The sequence below is a fragment of the Eublepharis macularius genome, chromosome 1 (genome assembly GCF_028583425.1).
Source record: "Eublepharis macularius isolate TG4126 chromosome 1, MPM_Emac_v1.0, whole genome shotgun sequence".
In the NCBI taxonomy this organism is placed as follows: Eukaryota; Metazoa; Chordata; class Lepidosauria; order Squamata; family Eublepharidae; genus Eublepharis; species Eublepharis macularius.
In genome coordinates, this window is record NC_072790.1 from 193323152 (window position 1) to 193332413 (window position 9262).

Below are 9262 nucleotides of genomic sequence, written 5' to 3' on the forward strand. Positions count from 1 at the left end.
GGAGCAATGCCTCACCTACCTTTCCATATCATTCATAGTATTACTCAGGAAAAGTGTTCTAGAGTAGACAACTCAAATAGCATTCTGTAAGTCAGGTTATGAAGGATGAAGGAAACCTTTGGTGGTAGTGTCGTATATCCCTGTTTGAGTTAGTACCTAACGTAACTGAAAATCAGAGCCTGATTGGAAGGAATCAGAATAGGACTCTTTCAGCAGTTTCAAGACAGTGAATATCTCACCATGTTCCTGAGTAAACAGCCAAAGCTTTTGGCCTGAGCCAAATAGTCAACTACTGAAAGCAAAGCAACAGCTATTAGACTGATTATTGGCATTTGCTCTTATTACCTTACACACAGACAGTTCTCTCAGATTATTTGCCTCTCAAGGGTTTCCACAAAATGAAAAATCAAAATTAGGTAATTATGAGATGGTGATAACCCTGCAGCCATTCATCTTTGACATCTTTCCTCTATCCAGCAAATTGCATATTAAAGTGGGTAATACCTCCCCTGTATTTGTGCCTCCAAATGAGCCCAGAAGGATTTCAGACTTTTGAAAGATCTGTGAAAGACCATACTCCTGCTTGACAAATGAGTAACAATAGTAAATGGCACATGGCTATCAAAGGGACAGAGCTCTTGCTCAATACCCATTCTGCCCAGGTGACAACTGGGTCTCCCTGGTAGACTATAACCTCTCACTCATAAACACAAGTAGAAATGGTAATACTTCAACTTTAAAAGAAGTCATAACTCAACAAGTAGAAGAGAAATTAAAATAGAGCCTCTTATGCCTCCAGTCCTGATCTGGGTAGCCCAGACAAGCCAGATCTCAGAAGCCCTGGTTAGTAACTAGATGGGAGAACTTCAAAGAAGACCAGGGCCTCTATGTAGAGGCAGACAATGGCAAATCACCTTTGTTAGTCTCATGCCTTGACAAGCCCAGCAAGTGCCACTGTAAGTCAGCTATGACTTGGTGGCACTCTCCACCACATGCACTTCCCTAGCATAATCAAAAAGAATTTAAGTTCAGTCATCAGTAACTGGACCCCCAGAGTTATCAATGTAAGAAAGAAACTGACGGCTTGCTGGAAGTGCAGTGACTGCCTAGCCTTCTCTGATCCCAAGTGGAAAATAATGCTGGGATTAACCAAAGAAAAAGCCAATCTTCCCTCTATGTCTAAGACAAATGGTGTTGGTGGTACATAATTTGACACTTGGCTCAGCTTACTGCAAAAAAGTGGAGAACAGTCTATACATGTGGACCTATCAGTGTTGCTTGCCTTAAATCCAAGAGTCTAGCAGATTCATACCAAGTGGTAACACCAGGATATTGTTCTTTATACTTTGTTCTCTGTGCAGGGATCAGCATGCATTGTAAATTAAGTTCTGCCTCTATTTGGAAATGGCCTAGGAGGTACTGGCCGGAAGTGGCATGTAATCAGATCAAGGACTAGGCAACTATCTCTATAAATCTTATTTCATGCTGGTTTACATAAATCTGGTAGGGTAAGATCTTTATGTGGCATTTTACAGAGCATTAGAGCAACCTAGGCCTGCCAGTTCTCCTGGATTAAAGAGACAGCAGCTCTCTTCCCCAGCCACCACTCGGGGGGGGGGGGAATCGCTGGCTACACAGTACCATCACTTCTGGTGCCATCTCTTTGACTATGACTCAGTGGAATAAACTTTGCATGGCATGCAGAAGATCCCAGGTTCTCTCTCTGGCATCTCCAGTTAAAAGGACAAGGCAATAGACCACTACCTGAGACATTGGAGAGCTGCTGCCAATCTGAGTACTGACTCCAAAGGAATGATGGTCTTATTCAGTATAAGGTAGGAGGGTAGGAGTGGGTAGGAGTGGTGTAACCTGGACATGACATTACCCCATACAGATGGTGCTCTAGCATTCACCTCAAACTCTATAATTTTGGGTTAATGCCACATCATCACCCACATGTGATGATGTCACTTCTGAGTTATACTAGAACTGACTGTACCGTATCACTGGTGATGTCACAATGTCACCAGAAGGCCCCTCCCCACTGGAAACTCTCCTGCCATTTGCCAGTCTTGTGCTGGCAACCCTTGAGCAACCCCAAGTGCATGGCCCAAGTACTAACTGTGCCTGTGTTTTAATAGATGGTTCTGGTCTACTTGTCCAATGTAGGGTACTGCTCTGGCTGCAGTAGAACAAACCTCTGTGCTACCACAGCTGGATCCTTAGTCTGTCCAATTCCGTGGTTGAAGTATATATTTTTTTCCTTAAAGTTCTCTGTTTAAATACAGGAAAAACAGTACGTTTTTTTAAAGAACAAAGGGGCTTATATTTCAGCACTAAAAGCTATCCAACACATTTTTTTTTCAAATGCTAGCCAAATCTACTTTCAAACAGAAGCCCTTTGTATATCGCCACAACAATGTCATGGTCAATTCACATGATTATTAACATAAGGCACTATGAGATGACTATGTTTTCCTAGTGGTCATGGGTCACTGTATCCTAGAAAGCTCTGAAACTATGGGCTGAGTTAAAATCCTGACAATAGGTTTCAAAATATTTTGGGGGGAATCCTAGAAGTTAATCGGGGGTTTTAGATGGGCAATGTCAATCTAATCACATGGTTTTAAATTCAGTCCATAAAGATAAAAACCACAACAGAGTATTAACTTATGACATGTGCAATGGAACAAACCTAGAATTAACATGTTTTGTTGTACAGGCTGATCCTTATGGTCTTGTATAAACCACATTTATGCTCAACAGAGGACTGTAATATGAATAAAATCCTTTCCAAAAACAGTAATATACTACTGCTAACTTAAAACTCGTGTTATTAAAATGTGATAACCCCTTCAAGAGAAGCGTTTCTTCAAATCACTGTTCAATATAAGAAAATCATAACAGGGACAGGATCCCTGCTGCAAGATGCTCTAACTTGAGGAGAGCCAGAAGGGCACACAACAGCAGCAAGAATCAACTGACATACGGGGAACAGGTCTCAGAACAAGAGAGCCAACAGTGCTTCCTTGTGGCCACTGTAATAAGTGTGAAGATGTTCAGAAAATACTGCTCTGCTGTGAAAATTCAAATCAAGATTGACAAGTCATTCTTAAGGAGTGCAAGTCACTCTGTATACAAACTATATACTTAATAAAAGCATTATCTATACACTAGAACGTCAGAGCCTCACATCTGAATGCAAGGAAAAATCAGAAGCCTATATAAACTGTCAAAGAATACAGTATAGCCCAATATAAAATATCCTCCCCACTGTCCTGCAGATTCAGCACAAGTTTTTAAAAAATTCTTTGCAGGATCCCATTTCTTCCCCACCCTCTTCCCCATATATCTGGGGCCTTTCCCCATCAGCTTTTAGACAGCAAAACCTGATGTGCAGCGCTTCAGTGACCACAAATATGAAGCACAAAGCCTTAAGGGAAAGAAATGAAAGAAAATCCCACACTTTTAACCTTCACAAATGCAAGTCACACACTATCTTAACTAAGTGCAAGCTCATTCACCCTAGCATAATCACCAAATGCAACAAACCACTTTTCAAAAGAACAAGGGGTGAGGTTATTATAATAATAATCAAGGTATTTACCAGGATCAAAGTCAGGAATGCGTGCTTGATAGTCTGCTCCGACCCTCATTCCTACATCTGCAATGGAAGAAAAAAGAAATGCATCTTTTAGAGGGGCGGTGAGGAGAAGACGCCTCTCTTTTCAATGATGGAAGTGGGATCTTTAAACAATATAACAGTGTATATTCAGTGATCTAGGTTGGATCACTACAATAAATCCAAGACAAGATCAACCAATGTAAAAACCGCATGCCAGGCTGGTCATTTCCATAGTCTCAAACCATCACACCTTAAACAAATGTGAAAAAAAAGATGACCTCCCCCTCCCCACACACACCGGAAAAGAAAAATCGACTTCCTCTTCACAGATTTAGGTAGGCAATAATTTCCAAGGAGTGACATATTATTTTAAAAGAAAATTAAATGGGAGAAATCCGCCCGGCTCCACAAAAAGATTTCCTATGCTTTATTGTGCGGATGTTGCACTGTGTTGCGTGGGTGAACTCTCAGGAGCGTACTTTCACACTCAGACAGACTCAACATAGGCAAGATCTAGACCTGCACACAGCTGCTCGTGGCAGTCTCTGCATATTTAGATACACACAACGTAATCATTTGCAAGGCTTCTCTGTACGTCCTCCACCTACATACACCCTAGAACGCAAAGCAATGTCTTGCCGGGGCTGCGGTTGCATTACACACGTGCCCATTGTGAAAACGCACACCCCCTTCCCTCGGGACAGGCAGGCAGGCAGACAGAGGGACGGACAGGCGTGCACACAATCTCGCGCACGCGCCCTCACACGCACATACATACAATTACACTCAGACATACACACATATACACGTTCACACGCCCCCGCCCTCCTCCCAGTCTCTCTCGCGCGCTCCCTCTCGCCAGTTTTTGCACGCGCGCCCCATGCCGTCGCAGCCAGTCAGCCAGCGCGCAGTGGCGAGGCTAGGCCCAACGCCACCCTTTCGGCGAGACGACAGAAAGCTCGCACCGTGCTCGTCACCGCTGTCGCCGCCACCGCCGCCGCCGCCGCTGCTCTCCGCCTCGGAAAAATGCCCGTTGGAACCGGGGCTGCTGCCGTTCTTGGTGCCGTTGGGGGCCGCCCTGCTCTTGCCGCCCCCCAGGAGCTCGGCTCCCTTCTCCATCATGCCCGGCATGACGGCAACCAGGGCGAGGGGGCGGCGAGCGGTGGCAGCGGCTGCCGAACGGGGGGGGAAGTTAATATGGAGCCGCCATGTTTGGTGCCCCTTTCCCCCGCCCCCCCGCGGCTCAGGCCGCCGCGGCGCCGGCGCCTCCTCCCGTCTCCCCCACCCCGCTCGGCTCCCCTCCTCCGCCCACGGGCCAGGAATCCCTCCGCGGCTGCCTTGCCGGATCTAGTCTCTCGCGTGTTGGCCCGTGCGGGCCGCTGTGGTGGAGCTCTCTCTCTCTCGTGCCGCGCCTTGTCTGACTTAGGTCAGTCTTTGGCTGCTGGCGAGAGCGCGCGCGGTTGTCGCGGGTCGAAGGGGGACTATTGCACCGCTAGTGGTAGCGGAAGGATGGCTGAGAATTGTGTGGGGGCCTCATTCCTCGCTTCGGGACCCTTTTTTTTTCAGGGAGGGAGGAAAAGAATCCGCCGTTCCTCGTAGGCATGTTAAGATTAGTTGAGGCTTAAGCTGATAGCTGTTTTCTGGGGTGGGGGCGGGGGCGTGGATTCCATGGGAAAGAGTGTAGTCCCCTCCCCCGCGGGGGATTTCTGTGAGGAAGAAGCGGAGCTCCTTTTCCGAAAGAAAAGTCTCAAAAGAGTGCGTCGATAATATTTGTTGAATATTCAGCTCTTGAAAGGACGTACATAGCAGTGTTTCTCATTACCTGTCCGGGGGAGGGGGTCATTCTAATTATTACACGGAAGCCCCTGCAGTGTAGAGTGATTCATCGTACAAGAAACAGCCTTTTCAGGCATGCATTTTCATAGCCCAATAAATGCAAGCATTGACATCTTTAGAAAACTTGTAAAATGGACATTGCGGATCAAACTACAAGTGACAACAGTTTTCACCTTTCCTGACATACCTGCATGTGCTGTTGTCCATATTTCACTGTTTGGGGAAGTGGTTAAGTTATGAGCAACCCACAGAGGAATTCACTGTATGATGAGCAGGAAACCTTCAGCCCCTAGATGGCAACAGGCCCACAAGATGACCTGGGTACCAAGATACGCCTGCGTAGGAAACGTAATGCACGTTGTCTCAAGCATACTTTTCAGTAAAAGCGACCAGTTCATTTAGCTGAGATACCGTTCCTGTACATGCAGTGCTCTTATCGCTTAAGTTCTATACATAGTGGAGGATGAAAGCAAGTCACCTCCTTTCCCCTGCACACAGCATATGTCCTATAGGTTGCCTCTGTGTATGCATCCATATGAGGAGATTCTGGAAGCTATGCCTAATAGACTAGAAGCCTTGCATCCCGATTATTGTACTGTGGCTCCAATATGTGTGAAGAAAAAGCATTGTTATCAACATGTATGTAGAGAGGCATGGAAGCAGACTGGCATGGACAAGGCTTGCATATGCACGGCCCATAAACAAATTTCAGATTGGCATGCACACCCACACCTTGACCTGGATGGCCCAGGCTAGTCTGATCTTGTCATATCTTGGAAGCTAAATAGGGTTGGCACTGGTAGTACTTAGATTAGAAACTACTAAGGAATACCAGGGCCACTAAACAGAAGCAAACAATGGCAAATCACTTCTGAACATCTTTGGCTTGAAAAGACCAGCAAGGTCACCATAAATCAGCTATGACTTGATGGCACTTTACACACACACATCCACATAGGCCCCTTCTGAGGTCAGAAAGGCCCAACCTATTTCCAGCTTTAGAGGCCCCCATCCATAATACAAATAAAAATGACATCACACAAAAAGGCATCAAAGAGAATCTATATCAGTTAACAAAAAAATGTGACTTTTACCCAAAGCACGTATCTTGCTTAAGATTGTGACTAAGCTGAGAACGCGTGTCACATATTTATCTGATAGGGATGTGCATAAAAATGAATTGTTACATTTATTGAATGCCAAAACATTAAGTGTCTCAAACAGGTCACCTTTGAGCTTGAGGTCCAAACCAAATAGCCTTCCTCTGATTGACTGTTGAATGTAAACGATCATTGTGTGCAAATGATCTGGAAGGCTTGCTCACACACTATATACATATCCTGCTGCTGCCCAAAAACAGGTGACCAGAAGTTCACAAAGGTTATACATGGATGCAATAAACAATGTTTATATAGTGTATGTATCCTAGTCTGAGATTTGCTCCTGTGTCCCATTGCATTTACATATAGTATTTAATGGGTTCGCTTAACAGGTTGAGTCTTCATCACTTACCCACTCCTGAGCCCTGCAATTGTTTTAAAGAATAAAACAATAACAATTACATTGCAGATAACAAAAGCTCTTCACAGAGAATAGAAATATTAGCCATGAAAGTGAGCATAAGGGAAAGTTAGCATAAGGTCATCTTTGGTAGAGTGAAAAACCTAGACAACAGGAATTACCATAAATACAGAATAAAATGCAAAAAAAGTTGCAGAGCTGAATTTAAGTATATATAAGCAACAACATAACGTTAAAAATATCTTTGGTAGAGATTTGGTTTTATTTAATCACTATTATATACACAGGACAGCTGAGTTTCCCCCTACCCATATACTGGATAGAAGTGTTCCCAAGATACTGCTGTACTATGCTGTTTACTTTTGTATGAATAAACTTGAAATGTTCTCACAACAAGAAGGGCCTGTTTCCATATATCACTTAAAATGCTATTGTTGGTGTATGCGTGTGAAAGATAGAAATGCAATTTGAAATCCTCCTGTGTGAGGTATTTAAACTGATGACCTGTCAGAAATCAGATTTACTGTTATACAAATTCAACCTTGTGACATTTTGTGTGTGTGTGTGTGTGTGTGTGTGTTACCTATGATCTGAAGCGTTCTGTCTAAAATGTATTTTTAGTCATTTATTCACCATTTTCCCAGAGTTGCACATATTTAAGATTTCCCCCCCACATTTTAACTTCTCCTTTTCAGAAAGTATCTCTTTAGTCACTATTTTTTGGCAGGGGGAGCAATGATTCTGAATAAAACTCTTCCTTCTCTTCCTTAGGAAAACTATAGGTGATGATAGAAACAAAAACCGGAACTTTAGCAAAGGGAGCCCATAAGTGGCTGCATTTCCTCTAGTGCTAGATTTGCCTTCTCAGGAATTAAGACACACATACCTATAGGAGAACGGAGAGATGTGATGAGATGGTAGAATGGACTGCACCATTTCAGAATGCAGGGAGTGGATTCCAGCACTGACTGTTCCTTTGCATAAAAACTCCATGCAAATAGAAAATTAGAACAGATGGACAGAAAAGTTTGTTTCCTCCACCTGTAGGAAGTTTTTAATAAGAATGTCCCAAAAATGGAACACTTGCAGTATAAAGTGGTCCATTCTACCATCTCAGGTTTCTACCACCTCATTCCTTGCATGTGTCAACCAGGTTTGTATATAGAACACTAAGCAATGAAGGGATGAGGGAAAAGAACGACAAGAAAGAACCCTCTGGAACCTGCTACAATTCAAGGTAGAGAAATCTATGTTGTTCTACTTTCCCCACCAGATGTGAGAAGTTCCAGGGCCAGTATTCACCTGAGCTGGATCCCTTGGAAGAGAGGGGAAGCATTGGATACTTACGGTGCACTCATAAGAACACTTTCCTGGGAGTAAGCCCCATTGAATAGACCTGAGCGGGATTCTGAGTAGATGTACTTAGGATTGCTCTTTTAGGATATTTATTTATAATTCTTTCTCACTGAAAGTCAAGGTCAATTACACAGTGTAAGACAATTCAATCAACAACTGGGACATTCAGTAAACAATACAACAGGGTATGCATTGTAGAAACTTGAAAAAGAAGCATAAAATTCAAATACAAGAATACAGAGATGAAACATTGCTGAAACAAAACAATAACATTCGATTTATATACCGCCCTTCAGGACAACTTAATGCCCACTCACAGCAGTTTACAAAGTATGTCATTATCCCCACAACAATCACCCTGTGAGGTGGGTGGGGCTGAGAGAGCTCCTAGAAGCTGTGACTAATCCAAGGTCACCCGGCTGGCTTCAAGTAGAGGAGTGGGGAATCAAACCCGGCTCTCCAGATTAGAGTCCTGCCCTCTTAACCACCAAACCAAACTGGCTAAGTGATTTGATGTGACAAACCACACAGAAACTACCCAGTAAGAGCTTATCTGCATCAACAAATAGTAGTAGTAGATTCTACGCTCCTGTGTCCAAAGTATTTCTGAACCATTTCATTACAGCACAGCCCTTTTTCCTGAGTAAAAGGGCCTTCCTGAATAATTCAGTTTTATTTAGTTTGTGGAAAACCAAGAGAGTGGGAGCTTTCCTGACCTTTTCAGGCATGTCATTCCATAAGGTGGGGGCCACCAGAGAGAATGAGTGTGTATGGGTAGCTGTTAATTTTGCCTCTTTGCAGGTTGATATCTGCAGAAGGCCCTGTTCAGCTAAGTGAAGTGGCGCATAGGGGGACATACGGGAAATAATAAAATAGTTGTAGCGTTCTGCGCCATCTGGTGTCTCTGAGTTGACTTTGAGGGCA

The 9262-nt window shown here is 43.9% G+C and overlaps 1 protein-coding gene across 2 annotated transcripts in view; it reads right to left on the reverse strand.

The window, feature by feature from the left end:
- RCOR3 (REST corepressor 3) overlaps positions 1–4882 on the reverse strand; it is a 38512-nt gene extending 33630 nt beyond the window's left edge. For both annotated transcript variants that reach the window (XM_054982111.1, XM_054982119.1), the window contains exons 1-2: positions 4591–4882; positions 3608–3664 (exon numbers count right to left, since the gene is read on the reverse strand). In XM_054982111.1, the coding sequence (XP_054838086.1) occupies positions 3608–3664; positions 4591–4756 (223 nt within the window). In that variant the 5' untranslated portion in view covers positions 4757–4882. The remainder of the gene's footprint in view (positions 1–3607; positions 3665–4590) is intronic.
- Between the last annotated feature and the right edge of the window lie 4380 nt (positions 4883–9262).